Source organism: Scomber scombrus, chromosome 14 (genome assembly GCF_963691925.1).
Source record: "Scomber scombrus chromosome 14, fScoSco1.1, whole genome shotgun sequence".
In the NCBI taxonomy this organism is placed as follows: domain Eukaryota; kingdom Metazoa; phylum Chordata; class Actinopteri; order Scombriformes; family Scombridae; genus Scomber; species Scomber scombrus.
In genome coordinates, this window is record NC_084983.1 from 4,969,959 (window position 1) to 4,992,951 (window position 22,993).

Consider the following 22,993-nt stretch of genomic DNA (forward strand, 5'->3'; position numbering starts at 1 on the left):
TTTTATTATATATATAATATTTATACTTTGCATTTGAAGCAAATCTCAAAGTGCTACAGTGTCAAAACATCATTATAAAAGAGATGACAAAACTGAAAAAGTAAGAGCATAAAAGCAGCAAACAGCCAGGACAGTTTAATTAAAAGTCAAAGGTTCTACTAAAAAGAAATGTTTGAAGAAATGTTTTTTAAAACTCTTGGTAGTCTGTGGTGCCCTCAGCTGGTCAAACTGCCATGTCTTTTATTTAACAATCTGACGTATTCCAGCTGCTGTTGGGGAATTTGAAAAGGAACGTATAGCTAGTGAGATGTAAAACTGTTCAAATATTTTGTGGAAAACCCCCAAAACAAAACATAAAACAACACGTTTTTATTACAAGTCACCGAAACAATGTATTTTATTTTTCAAAGCGATAACCGGAAGTCGTCTCGATGTTCCAAGTGAATTGACAGCTAGCATTAGCAACACGGTTGCGTTTCCTTAAAAAGACACTCGCTTTCGTTAACAGATTTCTAACAAACTTATGATGCAGAATCACTGCGCGGTGCCCAACTGCACTAGTGGCAAATCCGATCCTCAGCCGCTCTTCAGGTTCCCTCATGATCCAGAAAGGTAACTAATTATCTCATGCTGACAGCGATGCTAAAGCAAACAGGAAGCTCCATAGCTAACCTGCTCAGTCACAATACTTCCTTTTTTTAAATTTGCAAGCAAAACAATACATCATTTGTAAAATTTATGGTTGAAATGTAGAAGTTTAGTTCAAGCAGAATTTAATGGCTAACGTAACACTTTGCCCGGTTACAACACTTTTAATAAACCTGTTTGAATAGATTTGTTTTCTTTTGTAACGCGAAAACTCATTGTAAAAGTTTGACAGGTGTCCTCGCACCTGCTTTCTGCTAAAAGTAAACACACCACGCTCATTATAAGACCTTATGCGTTTTGTTAAAATGTATTGGACATGCCGGTGTTAAGAAACCCGGTGTTTTGGGTAACACGCAGTAAAGGAATCGTTCTGACTTCTGCAGCAGATGTTGCGATCTGCTCTTTTATCATTCCTGAAAAGTTCATCTTAAAAGGATTATTCACAGTATGAACGCTTTTATTATTGTAGATGTGCTTCTGTATCATATAATGCATATTCATAACATCTAAAAAAAAAAAAATCAAATTTCTGTTGACTTACAGGTGCAAAAAGTGGGTTGAAAAATGCCAACGGCAAGATCTCATGGACAAATCACCAGACCAGTTGTACAGATACTACAGACTTTGTGGGAAACATTTTGTTACATCTTCTTCTGATGGTGTAAGTTACGTTTTCATGTTGCAAATGATATTACAGTGCATTCCAGTTGTACTAAGAAGTTGTCATCCCAGTTGGAAATTCCAACTAGAATGCTCCATGAAGTCAGATTTCCAACTCTGAAAGTCTGACAAACCTCACCAGACCTGACCTCAAATTCCAATATGGTAGCCCTGTGCATCAACAGTGTGAAAGTTGTAGTAATATCCTATTTATTAGCAGTTTTGTCTTATTTGTGTCTCATTAAATCAGTCTTACACACAGCACTGTCCAACTTCTATCTGTGGACATGTTACAATGTTTGTATGCGCAAAATACAGCGAAATGCATTTTTGATCAACTGGTTTTACTATCAGTGGTTAACCTGGCTAGAACTGTTTTTTCTGACTTCTAAATTGGAATGATACTAACCCGGTTGTGACGTCATTCCCAGCTCCGACTTCCAATTTCCGAGATAAATGGAACGCAGCAAACCAAAGAGGACTGTGTGACCTCCATGTCTTTTTCAGTCAGTCTGTAAATGCAGTTTAGTGTACTGTTTATGAATATTTGAGTAAACAAGTTAAACTGAAGTAATTATGGATTCAGTCTTCATTTTTTCTATACAATAAACAGTTTTGACTTGTTTTCAGGATGCTCAGAGTACAGTGTTGAAGGATGATGCCATTCCAACTATCTTTGATGCGCCAAGCCAACCTCAAAATGGACAGGGGAAGCGCAGCAAAGAGATGGTGGGTGAATTAAATCTTGATTGCTTTAAATGATACCAATACTTTGTCATTTCAATGTTATCCAAATTTTAATTTGTACTTTTATTTTTGTAGACCAAAGATGAGGAAAAGGAGAGTAAGGGGAGAAAAAGTAAGCAGAAACATCAACACACACACACACACACACACACACACACACACACACACACACACACACACACACACACACACACACACACACACATACACATACATCTAGCAACAAATGAATCTCACATTCACATTTGTCACAAGATGAATGATTGATTTGACTTTCAATTATTTCTGTTTCCCCTGTAGAAATGAAAAAGTCTCAGGCAGAGACAAATACAGATGATGCCCAGGAAATCCCAGAGGATGAGAAATACAAAGAGTATCTCAAGTCATTATTTGAAGTTCTTATACTGTTGGGAGAACAAAGCATTCCTCCGAGAGGGCCTGGCGATAATAAACAGGACAGCCTTGGGTCAAGCAACTTTCAGGCATTGTTAGATTATCGCATGAGTAATGGAGATGAGGTTCTAAAGATGAAGTTCGATGCGAACAAGGAGTACTGCTCGTCAACTCAGCTGAATCAGTTGATTGAGGTGTGTGAGAAATGCATCCGTGAAAAGCTCAAAGAGGAAGTTAAACAAAACGGCTTTTTCTCATTAATTACTGATGATTTGGTGAAGCTCTCAGGAGAATGGTACCTCCCAGTCCTTCTCCGTTATGTGGACCAGTCAAACTGTCAGCGGGAGAGGTTTGTTGGATTCTTGTCCTTTGAAGGAGACGAAGATGCCCTGGCAGAGAAACTGCTTTCTGAAATCACAGACGAATGGGGCTTGAATATGGAACAGTGTAGAGGTCAAGCCCACTCCTGCTCTGGGACACATTTTAGTAAAATGAAAAAATTCGCTGCCAAACTGATGGAGAGGTATCCAATGGCAATCCTTACACTAAGGTCTACCGATACCTTGAACATGTCACTGGTCAGTGGTATGGCTTTGTCAGGCATTCAGCTTGTCCTGTGTACCTTTAAGAAGATTGAGTCATTCTTCAGTCAGTCCCCTGAACTGTATTTGGAGTTTGAGAATGCCATATCAATTTTCTATCCAGAGAAAGAGGAGAAAGCCAATGAACTGAAGGAGATCTGTCGTACCACCTGGACCAGACGGAATGACGCGTTTGATGTGGCTGGGGAAATCCTAGAGGCATTGCTACTCTGTGTGGACAGCGTACATGACAACGAGGACTTGAGGTGGAACGATCAAGTCACACATGATGCCTTAGAGATTTCAAAAGCGCTCACTGATTTTGAGTTCATCATGACGCTGGTTGTCCTGAAGAACACTATGACACTTACAAGGGCATTGGGGAAGAACATGCAAGGGAAAGCAACAGATGTGCATTTTGCTGCAAACAGCTTAAAAGCTGTATTGCACTCCTTGACAGAAGTGTCTGACAACCTCGACGTGTATCATGAGTTCTGGAACGACGAAGCTGTTAACATTGCTGCTGCGCTGGACATCCCAGTCAAGGTTCCTCGATCATTCTTAAGAAAACATCAGTCAGAACCGGGAACCGTTCAGCCAGACAGTTACTACAAGGAGTACCTGTCTGTTCCTGTGGTGAACCATGTCATGAAAGAAGTGAATGAACTCTTCTGTGAGAACCACCTGAAGGCTCTGAAATGTCTGTCACTGGTGCCTTCCGTCATAGAGCAGCACAAGTCCACTGAACCAGATGAAGAAAACGTACAAGTGTTTAAAGATGACATCCCTAACGTTGGAACCCTCTCCGCTGAGCTGCATTGTTGGTGGGTCAAATGGAGCAAAAAGGGAAAAGGTGAGACCTTTCCCTCTAGTCTCCATGAAACGCTGCAGCTAGCCGACGTGAAGTTCTTCCCAAACATGCTTGCAGTTTTAAGACTGATCGGTATCCTACCTACCTTGGCTCTGGAAGATAGCTGTGATGTTACGCATAAGCGCTTCAAGATGTACACGCAGAACACGCCTGATAAGTTCAAATCAAAAAGTCTTGCTCTTTTGAACATGAACTATGATGTTTGCTGTGATCTGGATTCAATGGTTGAGGTCTTTATGAAGACATACCCCGAAAGGGAGGAGGTAGCATAGTCAGTTGTGATGTGGTAGTTAAACCTCCAGTCAGGGGATCCACAGCTTTGTTAATGGGACATTTACAGATTGGGTTATCTGGATGAAATGATGAAATCTTTTTTTTTTTTTTAACCTTGTTGTCCTCATACTGAAGTAGTGTCTTTTATAGAGATTATCATAAGTGTCAGGCATATTTGAGTTTTTAGAAGTTGGCGTTATTACTCTTGTAAGCAAGTGTTTTTTTGCTGTGTCACACATGAGTTTCCTGATATTTTAATGTCTGGGTAAGCTATAAATCTTGCTCTGAAAATGTAAATAAAGATGCTGACTCTTTGGTTTGATAGCCTTATTTTGGTTTTCATTTTCAATTCATTAATTTTTTTTCTTAACCATTTTTTGATTTACAAATAAGGCAGAACATTTTGTGTCCAGACTAAAACAGAAATGTCCTTCCAAGACAGAGCAGGAACTGCTGGTGCAAGATGGATCAGCACAACCAGGGGAGTGCCTAACATATTTGTATTAAGTGATGTATGACAGTCTCTAAAGTGCTGGGTTCTAATGCAGTTGTTTTCCAGGTTATATTGAGTTGGAGGTCCAGATAAATAAGTGTGACACTCTAAGTCTCCTCCTGTGTGCATTAGGCCCATAATTCTTAGTTACTCTGTGCCAGTATGTACTGCATCACTATCCATCTTGCATTTGGGGTATTATGACTGACAGTGCAGTATATGCTTGCGAATAAATAGCTGAGTGAGCGTCTGCCCTGAGACAAAAATGTCTACTATAGTGTTTGGTGTTAATGAAATCTGATATGATTGAAGTATTAAACAATTTAGCGTGTCTGCACTGTTTATTGATCCAGTCAGTATCAAAACACCCTTTTAAGCTACATCTCCTTCACTGTAAAGTTGAATTCTGAGTTGGATGGTTTCTTGTTGCTGCCCCTGTAGGAGGTAGACCTGCAGTAGTGAACTGCTGTAACCTTCTGTCTATGTCAGGAAGGAAGCTGCCCCTCCATTTAATGAAACATGACCAAATGAGCCTCATTACAACCAACAATTACAGGTTTTATAATAACTGGATTTTTATTAATCATTTTTAAAATGTATAAAAATTATGTTTCTGCACTTTGGATGCATTAACTCTTGAGCATAGTAAAACCACAGAATGATTCAGCAGCTCATTTCTTGTTAAAAGCCTTTTCACTGCAGACATCTTAGATGATCATAGCAAGAAATAATACACTGATTAATGTTGAGTCTATGACAAGTCAAACTGTGTCATTGCAGGCAATGTTCTCTTTGTTTATCAATTGTCATTGTATGAACGGAAGACAAATTTAGTTACATGTTTACAAGACATTTCAAATCCTAAGGACTCTGACAGAATATGTTTTTATATCAGAAATATGCATATTAAACAGATCTTTACACACTGTAGTAACTACCATCTGTATATCTGTAGTTTAATAGATGCCTGATTGTAAGAACATAATGTAATCTAGAATTATTAATTAATTTGAAATTGACAAAAAAAAAGGGGATTTAGGTTAGACTATGTTGGAAATACTGGATCACAGAGATTTAAATGATCTACTGAAGAATTGGTTGGATGTGCATCAGGATCTGTAGAGGGCATCAGTGAGGGTGACACCAAACAAAACTGCTGTAAAAACTGAAGAAGAAGAAGAGGAAGCTGCAAATCTAAATCAGAGAGTATGAAGTCTAAACAAGAGCAGTGCTGCCTACTGAAAAAAGACGTTTGGCAGCCCAAATGGACATTAATTGAGCTGTCAAAGCTTACATTTAAATGTTTACGTTTAAATATTTATCATGAAATCAAGTTTAATGCCTGAGAAATGTAATTTATAATATGAGCAATGAATACTAATGTAGTATAGCATAACATTCTTAAGGAACTGCTGTTTCTTCAACAGTCAAAACAAAAAAAAGGTCTTGGTTACATTCCATTGTCAATGTTCTAAGCAGGTGGTCTACCTGATATCTTAACCTGCTGCACCTTGGCCGATGCACACTAGCTCAGCTACAGGGGTCATCAGCTGGAGCAAAAGACTTTTCCAAGACTTACCTCTTACTTTTTAATAAAACATCAATGATTGTGGTTTATGGGGATGGGCCCAATTAAGATTTGAAAGTGCTTCAAATAGTTTATAATTTATCAAATAATTTATCAAATTACCCTCTGTCAAGCTTAATCAATCACATGATTAGTACTGTATACTTTACAATGACAAAATCATTTCAAGGGTACTGACAATTCATACATTAGTTGAGTAAAATATAAATATATTCTTCTCCAAAAAAATGTATAAAGCCTAAAATGATTTGATGTACCTCCATTTAACTTACTTGGAACACGTCATTTCTTAATGTAGACTACTGACCATACCTGCTACAGTCACATATCATATAATGCTGGATTCAGGACAGTCATACCAATCCAGCAACACCTGATTGGGACTATACCAGCCAAAACTACCTCAAACTAAATGAATTAAATCTTCTTCTTTTTTTTAATGATAAAGGATCATCAAAGACCTTAATAATTGTTATTTTCACTTATTGTACTACAGTATTTGTAGTACAGTATTTCCTAAATGCATAAAGACTAATATGAATACACACAAGTACAAAATAAGTATTTTTGGTAGTGCATACTCCAAAATTTCAAGAAAAGAAACCCCAGTAGCAAACACTAGTAGACAGTCGCTGGAGGCCGAGGCTTTGAGGCCCCTAGATGTGAACTATCTTGACAGTGGAGCTCTTTGGACGGCCCCGTCGGGCCCATTGTGCTCTCTGCTGGTTGACATGGTGTATTACACAGTCCAGTTCCTGGTTGATAACACGCTTTCGGCGACTGTTGGTTCACCACGACAACATCAACTTTTAAAGCATGGAATGAGTCCGCTCTTAGTTTGCAAAAGAGACTTTAAGCGACAATAAGGGTGAAAGTGAGCTGTGCAGGTTGCAGGTTTAGCTCAAGGCATGCCTCTGTAGACTCTGCAGGTTTGCTCACAGTAGCTTTGCCAGCTTGCAACCGCCAGCTAAGCTAGCTAAGTTGCTAGCTTAGCTACATTGCAGTCCAAAATGACTGACTGCTGCGCCGCAGCCAACTGTGATTACCAGCAAGGGGAATCCGATAACACTGCTCCACTTTTCAGCTTTCCTTTGGATCCACAGCGGTGAGAGTTCTGCTTATTTAATTCAAATGCGGATTATAAATGAACATGCAAAATGAATATGTTAGCTCTCCGCCTTTAGCACTGTTAGCTTCACATCATGTTGGCTAACAGTGACACAACTCTGTGGAAAATGGCGCAGACTAACGTTACTCTTGAAAGAAAAGTCCGTGTGAATTACACTCCATTCATTCCCTGTGGCTCGGAGAGTGACTATATGGTGTGATATTGCTCCTATCAGTTTGTCTTAGTGTTCAGTCATTTCACAAACAAAGAGAAAGCTTCGCTGAAAACTTTTTGTGTAGTAATTTAAATCGCCATCGGTAAACGACACCTACCGTCTCAATGGTGTGGCAACGTTAGTGGGACCCACGTTAGCTTAGCAAAATGAATAGACCTCTCATTGATAGTGCTAGTTTCTACTATTGTGACTGTTTCATACAAAAATGCAAAAGACTATACAAAAACTTCGCAGTACAGCTCTTTGTGAATAACAGAAAGTTATATTAACACCGTTTTAACAGGTGAATAAATGACAGTCTAGCGCCTCCTGCTCTGCTGCTGCTGCCTCATAACTGTTTTCTTTTCTTTTAGACTCAGGTAGTATTGTGTAGCTAAAGCCGTTTTATCTTGCTTTAAAACAAATTGACGATATAGAAATAAATGTAAAAGACTACTTGAACCCCAGCCGTAGGTCCGCTGGGTAAATCAGAGTATTGTGTCTATGGACAGGAAACGTAACCCGCAAGCCAAGGGAAAGACTGCTTACTGATGGTCACGGGCTCCCAAAATATTTCTAGTCCAGCCCTGCAACGTGTGTGTGTGAGAGAGAGAGAGAGACTTGTCCTTGTTAAGATTCATAAGCAGAAGGGGAAGGATCGAGTTTGTTCCGCTTTTTTATTATTATTATTATTATTATTATTATTATTATCATTATTATTATTATTATTATTATTATTATTATTATTATTATCAGTATTATTATTATTATTATCATTATTATTATTATTATCAGTATTATTATTATTATTATTTGTTTTCCTCTGCCGCGGCTCAATTTGCTGGATGGAGCTAGAGACGTGAAACTTGACCCAATAACTGGAAATGATGTGAAAGAGCTTCACAATAAACACGACTGCAATCGTCTCGATGGTGGCGCTATAATTCACGTTCTAAGAATAAATCATTTGTAAGACTGGGACACCCACACAGTGAGTCTGGACTTGAAATTGAACACACAAGTCCAGCTCAGTGTGCGCTACAAAAAGTCTCTTGGACCATAAAAGTACACCGTGATGGATTGTTTGCTAATTTGCATAATGTGAAAAATAGTATTGTTAATAGAACTTTTGTCAACAACAAATTTGGTGTACAGCACTGCAGGACTGAGATACACATTTCTATCATAAATGAGCAAGATCAGTGGAAAAGCATGGCTGCCATCAACTAAAATACCGTCACAAAGGGCTGGGCTTAACAGGAAATTGGCCATAAGACATTAACCATTTATCCAATCATCATGAATCTTTTTAGTCTATACAACTTCAGTCCATTACCCAGAACAGGTCTACTAAAGCATTTTGAGCCCAACCGATAGAGGGTGTCACAAATGTAGAAAACATGTACATTAAACCCCAATTAACTGAAGTTCACTAGTTTTGGTGTGCATGCATGGGCGTGGCCTATCCTATATTTACTTTTAACTCAAGATGCCTTTGAGCAATCCTGGGTAAACTCACTGGACAGCCCCACTGAGTTTCATTCAATCCAGATGAAGGGGGGGCAAATGACAGGACTTTGAGTGCGTAATTATTAAAACGCTGCATGCATTGTAATGATAAAACTAGTATGAGCCTCACTACATGAGAAATATGTAACACTGACAGCAAGTGTTTAAATTGGTACTGCTGTCCAAATTCAAGCTATTGGAGAGAGATGTCTTCCCCTGCCCTTGGTCCCCAGACTCAAAGCTCATGCTGGTTTTTAGGTCTGGTTGAATCTATCTCAGTTGATCCAGTTTGTTTGCTTGCTTCCATGGTTGCAGCACACTGTAATTGTGTTCCAGTGTTTCATATCTGGCAACCTGGGGTGTCAAAATGGGCGTCATCCTGATCTCACAGCAATATGTGAAATGACCATGACCTCTTAACACCATATTGCATAGTGGTGGCACGTAATGTGTTTAAAATAACGTGCCAGGACTATGATCAAGTTGAATGGGCAGTGGGCGAAATCACACAGACCAAAACAAAAGCAGACGTTACGCACCGGAATGGAAATTTCAAAGCAGAACATACTGGCTATACAGACTATTGTAGTAGGAGAAGCCTGTATTTCAACTTTAGATTAGATGAGATTAGATATCTTTATTTCTTTATTATGATTAGATATCCAATTGAGCCGCTTCCTCCTGTTGAGTGCAAAAAGGTTTGATCCTGGGAATTGGTGCTTAGGGCTATAATTTCTCTCTTTTGTGGTGGCACCCATCTGACGTGTACGATTGAGGGAAGTGAATCTCATTTGCTCATGAGAAAATCTAACCACCTTTCCTCTGTGCATGCATCAATAAAATCAGTTGGTGGAAATGGAGAGAATGAAAGAAAAGTGTGATGGAAGACAGCAAAAAAACAAAGGGCTATGCAAAATGTTAAAGGAAGCAATCGGATGCGACTTCAGTCTTTCTTTTATCATCATTTCTAAATGTGAGGTAGGGTTGTGTTGTGTATGCAGCTAACCAAAGCAGAATTGTGCTGGTCAAGTGTGGCAGTGGGGGTGCCAAGTTTATGTAACTGTTGCGGATATGACTTCTGGTAGCAGTAAGCATCAAAATCATCTCTCACAGCTTTGCGGTGGATGTTATGTTGGCCAAGTGAAGTATGTCTTATTTTCACAGTGAAAATAGCAAATTATTTAAGTTGCCAACTTAAACATAGGCTATATGTTTCAAGAATTTACTGTACAGGGATTTGCACCAATATAATAATTGTGTGTCTGTCTGCATACACATCTTATTTGTTTGTTAAACTCTCTAGATCAGAAATAAAGTCCCCTTTCTTAATCGTTACTCTATTCTATTTAGTCTGCAGTTAATTGTGTGTGTTTCATAATCTAACGAACTATATCAACAAAGTAATCTACCTCAAGCTGTCTAGTCAGTTTCTGTCTATATTTAAGCTTTTAGACCTATGAACTTTCACAGTGGTATTTTAGTAAGGTGAACTGGTGAATCATACCCAGCAGTGTTTGTCTTTGGATGTGACCACAACAATTTATGTTGTTGTTTTTCTGTGTTTTTCAGCTGTGAACAATGGTTGAACAACTGTTGTCGCCAAGATTTGGCATCAGAACCTCCTGAAGAGCTGCATAGGCTGTACAGACTTTGTGCAAAGCACTTTGAGTCCTCTATGATCTCTCATCAGGTAAGAAGCACATCTGTTGCCCATTACTCTTTGTGAGGAACATGCATTGTTATAAAAAAAAAAAACTATATTAACTGTGTCTTCTCCCTCATTGTTTTGGTGTTGTGAGCAAAAACTACAGGCTAATAACTACAGCATTTGTTATCCTATTATTGTCATAACTGCTAGGATAACCTGAAGTACCAGTTTATTAGGTACAATCTAATACAAGTAAATACAACAGCCGTGTTATAAATCATGTCTTTTTTCATCTTATAATGTTCAAAGAAACATGTTTTTTCTATCCAGGTTTTTTGGATATAGTAATATTGTGATATGTCCTATGTGTTTAAAGGTTTATTCAAGTAAAGGGATGTAATTTTGTGAACAGTTCAAGCTGTTTCTGTTATAAACCTTTACCTACTTATATTATAATTTATGATTATTATATACATTACTGATGATTTCTTATCAAAAATGTTATTGTGTAAATATTTTGAATGCACCATGAGGAATTTGGTCAAAATTATAGTTATTGTTTTAGTCCACATCACCCACCTCTATTGGGTGTAATTAATTTATTAGCTGACATCTAGTCGATTAATTGACTAATCATTGTTACTCCTAATTTTAATGCAATTCGGTTAACCCCACCAATGGCTACAGCTTTCAAAACATCCCAAAGATTTGTGCCAATACCACTCTAAATACAATGTCAACAAAAAGAGACAATTGTAAACTACAGGTATATCAAATAGACATGAAACTTAATATATAACACACAATGGCGAAGATAATGTGCTATGCAATAGGGAAATAATAATTCTTCAGGTAAAACACCACTTATAATTCTCTGACCAAATCACAATTATAGTTTACTGCATCAAAATTATTTGTTGATCAACAGTATCAATGTGGTTTGGTTTAAATAAAGACATTTTAAAAAACACTTTTGTTGAATTTGTTGAAAGAAAATTTGTATTTAAAAAAAGGTTGTTTTCCATTTGTGCACTGTGCCTGCCTATAATGGCTTTGTTACTATGTCGTTCTAAATCCCAACATCCTATCGTGTGAATTTGTTAATGTGGAATTACTGATTTCACATAGAATACTATGGCTAAGCATGACAGTATCTCCTATTTTTTGTCTTTTAGAGTGCCTCCAGTTGTGTCTTAAGGGAAGATGCTGTTCCAACAATCTTTGACTTAACAACACCTGTGAATAATCAATCAACCTACAACAGGAAACGAGCTAGAGATCCTGTAAGTGTGTCACTCAGCATTTATAATGGCTAAAACATCATAAATGCAAACCTGTAATTATCTTTTTCATCTCCGTAGTCGGAAGAGGGACCTGCTTCTGTGAAGAAAACAAAAGGTACAGTGGCTGGTTTAATTTATTATTGTAAAAGTCACCTATTTAACCTCTTTTGTCTTTTTTAGGTCAATAGGAGGTTAATAGTGTGTACCACATAGAAGTGGGATACATGATCTGAAAGCTGGGAACCTGCAGCTCAGCACTATGTATCACATTTTTCTAGTCATAAATCTGTAATAAACATGTGCTGATTAGACACTCAGAACATTATGTGATGGCCATTCCCATGCTCAATTAATGTCTGCAATTTATGGGTTGATACTATTTGCTACACATATTTGGTACAAAATCTAAGTTTTGACCACTTGATATTGGGGGGAAAAAACCCACAAAGTACTTAAAGGAACACCGAAGTTAATACAATTTATGCAGTTCCAAGATTGTTGAGGGGTCCCAGTATGCAGAAATATTAAATAAACCATTTTTTGAATAGGCGAAAAGAGCACATTTATACTGCATGGTTTGCCCAAAACGGCATGGGATTATCATTTAACGGGCATGTCTGTAAAGAGGAAACTCATTTTCATTTAGATATCTTGAGGTAAGAGTTCAAGGGACCCTTTTGAAAATGGTCATGCCAGTTTTACCCATGCTAAAATTTAGCCTCACTTTGAGCACTATTTAACCCCTCCACAACAAGTTAACACGCCATAGGTCGTCTAGTTTAATAATATACCTTCACTGTATCTTTAAAACTGAGCCTGCTATAGCCTCTGAAAGGCAGTAATGTCTTGCTGAGGATGCCAGTATCCTTAGGGAATTTAAGAGGTTAAGTTCTCTGAGTTTAAGTTACAGTTTTAGCCCTTGTTGTATATATTGAATGACAATTTTTTTAAATCATCTAAGCGTTTCAATTAGTACTTTCTCTTTCCCATCAGAAAACACAGCAACACCAGAAGTGACTGAGGAGACAAAAGAATTTTTTGGAGAGAACAGCACAACGCCTGACCAGTGTGAGAAACAAGAGGATGTAGCCAAGTACAATGCGAAAGAGACTCTTAAAGTCTATTTCAAGGAAATCCTGGCACTGACCGGATTTAGCATCAATGGTGCAAACATCAACACTGATGAGCCGATGGGAGGCGCAAGAGGTCAGCAGTCTCTCAATCGTATTTGTGTGGAGAAAATTGACAAGAAAGAAATCCTCCAGTTCGGAGAGGACCTAATGCGAGAGGAGATCCAAAACAGCCTCAGAATGGCACGATTCTTCTCCATTCTGCTTCAGGATGTGACAAGTATAGAGGGAAAGGATCAGATCCCAGTTTTCATCAGGTCTGTCACAGTAGATGGGTTTCCACAAAAGCACCTCGTTGGGTTCCTACCATGCGATGTGGATGCAGAGAATCTGTTTTACATGCTTCTCTCAGAGTTACGAAATAAGTGGGGGCTGAGGATGGAGCACTGCAGAGGACTCACTTATCTGGTTACAGGCAGTATGTGTCAGAAAATGCGAGACCTTACCTGCAGGATTCTACAGGAGTTTCCACAGGTGGTTTTATCACCGAGTGACCCATATGCCTTCAACATATGGATTATTCGCTGCATGCCTGTGCCTGCCATCCAGAGTGTTGCAAACACTGTAGAGGAAGTGGCCTCGTTACTCAGGAGAGCACCAGAGCTTTGCAAGAGATTGGAAGGAAAGATCCAGACAACATATGGCCATATGAAAGGAGAAGTGGACAGGATCAAGACAGCTATCAGTGTGAATTGGGAATATGGCACAGATGCCTTCCAGACCATGTTGGATATTCTGGAGCCATTCCTGAACTGCATCAATGAGATGATTTCAAAGGTAGATGAAGATATTGCTGAACAGATGGCCAAGCTCAAGCCAGTCTTAAAGAATTTCAATTTCATCATCACCCTTGTTGTTCTGAAGAACACCCTCTGTTGTGTGAGCATACTCAACTCGAGTCTCAGGGGAATAATTAGCATCAGCAGTACCTTGCAGTACACAATTTCCAATGCCTTAAAGCTGGTAAGCAAATACCAACAGGAGATTGCAATATTTCACAGGAAATGGTTTGCAGATGCAGTTGGTCGAGCAAAGAAGCTGGGAGTTGAGGTCACAAAACCAGAGGTGGACCAAGAAGACACAACCGAAATACCACTGGAGGACTTTTACAGAGAAACTCTGAGCCGGCCTATCTTGCAGTATCTAGTTGCAGAGGTGAAGCGAGTGTTCAGCACAGAGATGGTGAGGATTCTCAGATGGCTGTCGTTAGTGCCATCTTACATGGCTGATCACAATTTCAGCATTCGCAGGGATAAGGTAGCAGACGCCAATTTGAACAACCTTGCAAGGCCCGACACATTTTACGAAGAGCTCGGTTGTTGGGAAGTGAAGTGGAGGCATGCAAGCAAGCGCAGAATCCTTCCCACCACAGTGTTTGCTACTCTGAAGATTCCAGATATTGGGTTTTACCCAAATGTGCAGAGCTTGCTGAGGGTGTTGGGCACTGTTCCATGTGTAAATGCAGAGGCAGATGTGTATGGCCAATACCATATGGTACTGGAGCGGTGCCACTCCTACCTGAGAGCCACACCAGAGGAACAAAGACAGTGCAGTATGGCATATCTTTATGTCAACCAAGATGTGCACTACAATGTTGAACAAATGGCAGAGTCATATGCTTTGAGGCATCCAGACATCCTGCAATTGATACAAATGGTGAGTACATTGTCATAAATAGAATATAATTTTACCATTTTATATTCCACTTAAGTGATAAAACAGCTATTCAACCTGAAATGACATGAAACTTTGTGTGCATTACAGGATGATGACACAAAAGAGAAGCCTCCACAAGGTGAGATTACTTTTTAAAATTATTTACTGATGACTAGTGTACCCGATGGGAAACATCATATTTGTGAAACTACACATGAATATGCACTCTTGAATTATTGCATATTCAGTTTATAAGATCATTCCCACTTCTCATTTCAGTGGCAACCCAAGGAAACCATGCTGAAAAGGACACTGAAGAAGAATTACAGTTCATAAACCTAGAGATGGATGCTGAAAGGCTTGTGGAGTTGAAGTGTGCAGAGACTGATAGGGATGCTCTTAAAGCTGCTTTGCAGGCTGCAGTGTCGGCAACATACAGCAGTCGAAACAAGCAGAGTGAGGTTTCTGCTACTCAGGATGGAGAGGTTGAGTATGTGACCAAGTCTGAAATGAACGAAGTACTAACTGTGTGCGAGAATGCTGTCAGGGAGGGAATTCTCATGGAAGTGGGAAGTTCATTCTTTTCCATCTTCATTGACCGTGTTGTGAAGTTTGGGGAAAAAGACTATCTGCCACTTTTCCTGAGGTTTGTGGACAGTTTTGATGTCATGCGCCTTGAGTTGATGGGGTTTCTAGAGTCAGATCTTGATTGTGATGCCATGGTACAACGTCTCCTGGAAATAGTAACAGTTGAGTGGCGTCTTGACTTGAATAACTGCAGAGGGCAGGCATACTTAGGCTCTGGTGACGTTTCCTACAAGCTGAAAGCTTTTGCCTGCAAAGTCCAAGAGAAGCATCCTCTTGCTATAAGCACACACTGCTCTTCCTACTCTTTCAACACATGGTGGTCAAAGTCCATCCCAGTGCCTGCAATTAAAAGAGCTCTGGATACATTTGAAGAGGTTGTGATGTTTTTCGGCAGCAGTGATACTCTAGAAAAACAGCTAGACCATGTAATAGCCTATGGTCTGAGAGAGAGCTATGAAAAGGTCCAAGAGTTGCAAGGAAAGTTCTGTTCCTTTTGGCAAGAAAAGCATGATTCGTATGAGGTGTTTGTGCAGATGCTGGAGCCCCTGGTCGAGTGTCTGGAGAAAATCAAAAACAACCCACAGAGATGGAAAGCCGTTGTGTCAGAACGAGCTGGGGCACTTCTCCACAAGGTAATGGAATTTGATTTCATCATTGCCATGGTGGTTTTGAAGAATGCTTCCTCTTTTACCAAAGAGCTGAGTGCAGGTCTCCAGAAGGACCACTTCAGTGCTGCATCCCAGCTTTGCCAAATCAGTGGTATTGTGGCCACTCTGAACCGTGTTAAAACAAATATGAAGGTGTTTCACCAGAACTGGTTTGACGAGGCCTGTGCAATGGCACAAAGTCTAAGAGTGCAGATTGAAGTGCCTGAAAATTCTTTGCCACGGGACTGCATGATGAAGCCAGTCGGCTTTTACAAAGATGGCTTAAGTGTGCCTCTGGTGGATAACCTCATCAATGCTGTGAAAGATCATTTTTCAGAGGATCACAAAGAAGCTCTTAACTTCCTTTCCCTGGTCCCATGCTCAGTCACAGTGAGTTATATGTTTGAGAGCTTAAAGTCAAAGCCTCCTCTCTACAGCAGTGATCTACCCGATGCTGACAACTTCTTCACAGAGCTGTGCTGTTGGAGAGTAACATGGAAGACCAAAGTTGCCTCTGTGACCATCCCAGGCTCAATATTTCACACGTTGCGTCTGCCACTCATGCAGTACTTTGGGAACATCAATGCACTGCTCAGAATTATGTCTGTGCTGCCCAGCACAGCACTTGAGGACTGTGGTGTTGTAATGCGCCACAAGAAGTTCCAAGATTATCTGAGGAATACAAATCCTAAAAACAGGTCCCCATGCTTGGCTATGCTGGAGGTGGGCACAGACTTCCGCAGAGACCTGGACCGAATGGTGACCCAGTGTTTGAAGGTTACTCCACAAGCCTTGGAGGGTATCTGTCTGGTAAGTGCTTGTATTATCTATTATCTATTTAGGTGCTACTGCTTTAAAGATTACCTACAGACATGTTTTAAGTTATTTAAAAATAATCAATTCTGAATGATGAGTTGTATCTCATATTATAGTTCTATGAATGTGCAAATATTTAAAGACACAAAATGTCTCCTTCTCCACTGAAAAGTCCATCCTCAGTGTAGTTCTGATGTCACAAGTCATGCTTGTAGTTACACACCTTAAACTAGATTACAGTGGTTCCCCCTTCAGCAGATGAATGTCAAGTGGAGTCAGACATTGAGTTTCTATTTTTTATAATCAGAGAATGTGTAATTAACCCTTTCTATCCGGGTTACAGGACAACGAATCCAAAAGTTTCATCAGGAACTCTGACAATAATATGGAAGGTATGGTTGTTCAGATAAGTTTTTGAATTTGATTATTAACAGAAATGCATAACTTAAATAATGTCCATACCACATAATTGAACACAAAGTATCTAGATGAAGATTTTTTTGTATTATTTATAAATGTCTTTATTTGCTATGATTTAATTTTTGCCATGACCACTGTTGTTCTGTGTTTTTCTCTGATATGGTTTAGTGGATTGTGTCAAGGAGGAGGATGAAGAGCTCAAAATTCAGCAATCTCCTGACAAGAATGAGGACCAAGACATGAAACCTGTAGATGAGAACGGGCACACAGGAGATAATCGTCAAAGTCTGTTGAGGGTATTCAGACTGGCTGCACTGTTGGGGAAAAAGAACAGCAGCTTCGCTGACCTCTCAGAAGAGGAACGAGAGCTTTTCATCCAGGAGCTCAACATGTGCCGCTGGTTCAGAAGGGAGAGCAAATGCACACCATCAATCGGTGAGACCGAAACGGTGAAACTACTCATAGACGGAATCAGAGATGTAATACTCAAGGAAATACAGGACTCTCCGTTCTTCTCACTTATTACTGACAAGCCTGTCAAAATTGCTGATAAGACACACCTACCTGTTTTTGTCAGGTACGTTGGAGAATCTGCTCCAAAGGTTGAGCTCATGGGTTTCTTACCATTTGACGAGAACTGTCATGTTGACACACAAGCGAGTAAACTTGCAAAAATTCTCACTGAAGAGTGGGGCTTACCGATGTCTCACTGCCGAGGACAAGCGTTCATGCACTTGGGCTCAGGTTACCAAAGCCTAAAGAAAATGTCTTTGGATTTCCTCAAGAGCTATCCGCTCTCCGTTGTAACACCAAGTGAGTCTTGCGGCCTTGCCCACTGGCTGGCAGGAAGCGTGCCTTGCCCCTCAGTAGCCAAAATGCTGGACATCACTGAAGACCTGCTGCTGTTCTTTGATGAATCTCCTTGTCTGGAGGGACAGTTGGCAGAGGCAGTTGATGGGCTTTTGAATATGCCAAGGGAGGCCCTGGAGGAAATGCCAGAAACTTGTTGCTCGAGGTGGAAAAAGAGAGAGGACTTCTTTGACATACTTGCTGACACATTGGAGGGCATCCTCAGCTGCCTAGATGCGGTCAGTTCTGATGCTACAGGTGCCAAGTCGATGCATGCACAAGTTCTCTCTACCGCTCTGAGAAATATGGATTTCATTGTCACCCTTGTGATTTTGAAGAATGCTTGTGCTCCTCTTCGTAACTGTAGCACTGTCTTCCGCTGTGGAAACCCTGCTGATATTCTCTGTGAAGTGGAAAAAATCCCCTCAATCATAGAGACTCTTAACAAGATGTTGGAAAACGTAAGCACTGTGCACTCCACTTGGTTTGAGCAGGCATTCCAGTTAGCAACCAAGGTAGCTCCTGAGCAAGTATGCTTCTCAGAGGAATCCAACAGCTATGAATCTCCAGAGATATATTATAGAGAAAAGTTGAGCATTCCTCTCCTCAGAAGTCTCATCGATGAAATGAAGTACTGCTTCTCAGACAGCCACTTAAAGGCCTTGTCGGTCCTGTCTTTGCTGCCCTCCTGCAATCCACAGCCCGTTCTGTCAGAGTCCACAGACAAGCCATTCAGCATCTACCTAACAGATATACCTGAGCCTGAAGCAGCAGAGCAGGAAATCAATGCCTGGGCTGCCGTCTGGAGAGAGAAATACCAGGATGTTGCGCCTCCAACGTCTATCGCTGAAACATTAGTCCATCCTGAGTCAAAGAGCCACCCAGCCGTTGCCTTACTGCTTAGGCTAGTAGCTGTCCTTCCTAGTGTCAGTATCGAGTGTGACCTGATGAAGACCACTTTGAATTCCATGAGGGATCTATTAAGAAACACTGTGTGCAAAGGCAACAGAACGGTTCATGTGATGCTCCTCTCTCACTACGCAACACTGCAGAGACTGCCAGAGGTCATTGAGAAGTGTGTAGAGGTTGATCCAGAGAGCAGTCCATGTCTGTCACAGGTGAGTTTGAAATAGCTTCCTTTGTTAAATCATGAAAATAAATGATAGTGTTTTCACAGTTGTTCCAGTCAGCATTTGATAAACAAAGTTATTGTTTTTAGGTGATGGAAACTTTACAAAGACTAAAGTTGGATTGTGGTAAGTGTGTCATTAACTTGATAATATATTACTGCGTTTCATTCTGATTATGGAATATGCTAAGCCATAAATTGGCAAGAGTTATTTTGTTTATGAAGGTTGTTATGGTATGTAGTAACACTTTTTTGTTTGTTTTTAAATCAGGAAGCGTTGAAGTAAAGCCAGTGGCACCAACCAGTGTAGCAGACAAATCTTCTGATACTCAAGTGACGCTGGATGTTGTTCAAGGACTAAGAACAGCAGTGTCTTTCTATGAGACGCAACTACGCGAAGAAATCCTCAAGGACCTCTGGGTCTCTCAGTTCTTCACAGTGATAACTGAGCAGGCTGTTGAAATTGACGGTGCGCTCTATGTCCCGTTGTGCATCAGGTACTTGAACAAAGAGGACATCCAGTGTGAGGAAACACTGGCTTTCATCCCCTTCAGTGAAGATCCAGTTGGCCTTGCAGATGCTATTGAGACAGCCCTGTCTGAGAAGTGGGGGCTCAACATGGAGTATTGTAGAGGACAGGCCTTGCTGAGTGTTGGTGAAGTAGGGACACAGATGAGGGCTGTAAGTTTAGCAATAGCTCAAAAGTACCCCCAAGCTATAAGAACTGTCAGCTCTGCCTGGTCCTTTAACGTGTGGCTGGCTAAATCCTCTCGTGCAGAAGAAGCTGCTGATGGAGCAGTGCTGATAGGTAAAATATTACATTGGCTCACAGAGGACGCAGAACGCCAGAACAAACTGGAAGATATGATCATTCACGTGTTCCAGCACAATGAAGGAAAGGGTAACGAGCTGAGGGACAAACTCATTAAGAACTGGGAGAAGAGTCATGACATGCACGAGGTGATGGTCGAGATCTTAGAAGCAGTCTTACTTTGCTTAAATGAGCTAAAAGGTGAGGGAAGTTCTTCAGACCAGCAACAAGCAATGCAGTTCTTTGATGCGATCAGAAACTTTGAGTTCATCCTCTCAGCAGTGGTGCAGAAGAACGTCTTGAGTGTCACTAAAAAGCTAAGTCAGTCTCTGCAGGGCAAACCCTTAGACATGTTACTTGCTGTGAATAATTTGCCAGATCTCAAAGCATCCCTTGGTAAACTGAAGAGTGACATTGACACACATCACAAGGCGTGGTTTGAGGAGGCTGTCGTGCTTGCGTCAAAACTTCACGTCACAATGTTGCATTCAGTGCTTCTAGAGCCATTGAGCGAGTTTTACAAAGATTCAATAAGCATGAAGGTTATAGAGCACTCAACAGCAGAAATTGATGACCTCTTCATAGAAAAGGTAATGGATACCTTGAGATGTCTGGAGATTGTGCCTTACGCAATGTCCAAAGTAGAAACCAGCATTCTTAGTGGTCTTGTGTTCCGCCTGTACAAGGAGGACTTGCCAGATCAGGCCTCCCTTCACACTGAGATGAAGTTGTGGAAGGAGAAATGGTTGAATCCCCTGGCAGGCTACCTCCCAACTACTGTGCTTGACACCCTCAAGACTTCACAGATAAGAAGTTTTAGTAATATTGAAACTCTCCTCAGACTCCAGGTCATCTTACCCTTTTCAAGGAGGGAAAGCAACTTCAGGCAGGGAAAAAGAAGCTTACAAGAGTTCATTCAGCAGGAAAAGCGATCCCTCACTGAGCTACATCCTCTGTAATAGCTGCACGTCTTCCGTCACAGTTAGAAGATATGAGCAATGCATTTGAGAGATGTCACCGCCATCATGCTTAAGAACTAGCGTGACTCAACCCAAATTGAGGTCCCAAGTTCTGAATTCAATATTTCTGTGTACATTATTGATCTAAATTCTTTGAAATTTCCTTTTGTTGTTATCCTGCAAACTAAGCCCTATGTTATTTTTGTTTTGTTTTTTCATTCTTTAGTTTGTACAGTTGTACTGCCCAATGGGACCAGTGTCTTGGCAAAAAAAAAGAAAAAAAAGCAATGCTCCACTGACGGTTATCAATGCTTGTGTGCCTTGATGCAAAACTAATAATTCACCCCCATGTATCATGATAATACAGATGTTGAAAAATGTCCCATTGGTGTTTGAAACAACTCTATTTTTATCATTACCAAAAATGACCAGACTGACTTCATTATCACCTTCATGAATCCATTATAATTATGAAATCACACCCTTACCTTTCCTGGGCACAAATAGAAATGATTAGTTCCATCATGTCTTCTGATGATTTCCCATGTTTCCTGTCTCTTTGCAGGAATGAATTTGCTGTAAACGTATATTTGAAAGAATGTTTCCTGAATAGGGAAAACCTTCATATATATTTGTCAAAAAAGTAATAAAATGCTCCAAAAAGATGTTTTGGCCTCTGGGTTTTTAGTTTTTTTTCAAGCTTCATGTTCTAATTCACTTTTCACTTCTTAGTCACATCTGTAGTAAAGTCTGTGACTTAACACAAGATGGCGCAGTTGGGCTGTTATTTGCCTCTGGAAAAAATATATTGAATTTAGTCTCGAGTGAGACGAGAGAAGTGTACCTGTGTGTTTTAACTAAGTTATTACTGACATTAAAATAAGAATACCTGTAGGGGTGGTATATATGGTAATTGCAATTATAGTAACGCTTTACTGTTACTTGTAACAGTTAAAGTGCAATAAAGGAAGCTCAGGAGGTTACCAGTAAATAATTGTTTTAGCAGAACTATTATCTAAATACTTTTTACCTTCCTACTGTTATCACTACAGCCAGAAAGGCGTATATGATTTTAATTAATTTTTTTAGATGAAGGGAGTATATTCTTCATTTGCATGCTTCACTTTGACGTGTACGTGAGGCATTTTAACTAAGCACTACCAAAAGATTTGAAATTGCAATTCAAGTGGCCAGTGTTAATGATTACTGACACAAAACAGGCAGTTCAACCTTTAGTTCAGGTCATGATGTATTGATTCAAATTTCTTCCATGATTCACGTACGAATCAACAAGGATGTGGGTTTAAAGGGAGGGTTATTAAGGTCATATAACCACTGACTGCATTATCTCGAGACACCTGGTAAATATTTATTTTACAATTACTTTTCACCCTAAAAGTATTAGGTCACTGCAATGTTGGGTATGTGCGACAAACAGGTTTGACTAGTATTTACCAGTGATGCAAATCCTCACTTTCCGGCTCCATTGTTGCCATTGTGGTTTGGTTAATATGTGATTTCTAAGAATGAGTGTATTCAGTGGGTCTGCTGTTGGATAGTGTCAATTATTTGCTATGAATTCCAATGTGATGGTTAAGCCTTTACAAGAGGAATTTCAACAGCATGCAGCTACTGTACTGACTAAACGCTAATTTGTTACTTAGTTTTTATGACTTCATACTAAATTTTAAGGTGGCAAACATTTGTGATGTTTGAAAATCTAGCTGACTCATTCCAGTTGCCATTAGAATAGCAGATTGGTAAAAACATTTCTGAGTGTCTTTAGCTTACTGGAGCTACACTGTCATAATGAAACACCCTTATCACTTAAAGTTTGGATTAAAGACCAAATCCTAGTTTAAAGGACTAAACTGATTTTTGTGGACCTGTTTTCCCTTCAAATACCCAAACAGGGATCATGAAAAGAAAGACTGTATGCTTCTGTTAAAACCCTATTTTACACATTAATTTT

General features: G+C 39.9%; 2 protein-coding genes across 2 annotated transcripts; both read left to right on the forward strand.

Moving 5' to 3' along the window:
- The first annotated feature begins 485 nt into the window (after positions 1–485).
- On the forward strand, positions 486–4,475 carry thap12a (THAP domain containing 12a). Its single transcript, XM_062433077.1, has 5 exons — positions 486–612; positions 1,192–1,309; positions 1,939–2,037; positions 2,131–2,167; positions 2,356–4,475. Exons 1-5 carry the CDS (start codon positions 524–526, stop codon positions 4,170–4,172), a joined length of 2,160 nt encoding a protein of 719 aa, XP_062289061.1. The 5' UTR covers positions 486–523; the 3' UTR covers positions 4,173–4,475.
- A 2,553-nt stretch (positions 4,476–7,028) lies between these two features.
- Positions 7,029–21,669, forward strand: si:dkey-250d21.1 (uncharacterized). Its single transcript, XM_062433072.1, has 11 exons — positions 7,029–7,359; positions 10,655–10,775; positions 11,909–12,016; positions 12,095–12,131; positions 13,010–14,802; positions 14,911–14,941; positions 15,082–16,847; positions 17,197–17,245; positions 17,442–19,240; positions 19,342–19,378; positions 19,523–21,669. Exons 1-11 carry the CDS (start codon positions 7,265–7,267, stop codon positions 21,019–21,021), a joined length of 7,335 nt encoding a protein of 2,444 aa, XP_062289056.1. The 5' UTR covers positions 7,029–7,264; the 3' UTR covers positions 21,022–21,669.
- The last annotated feature ends 1,324 nt before the right edge of the window (positions 21,670–22,993 follow it).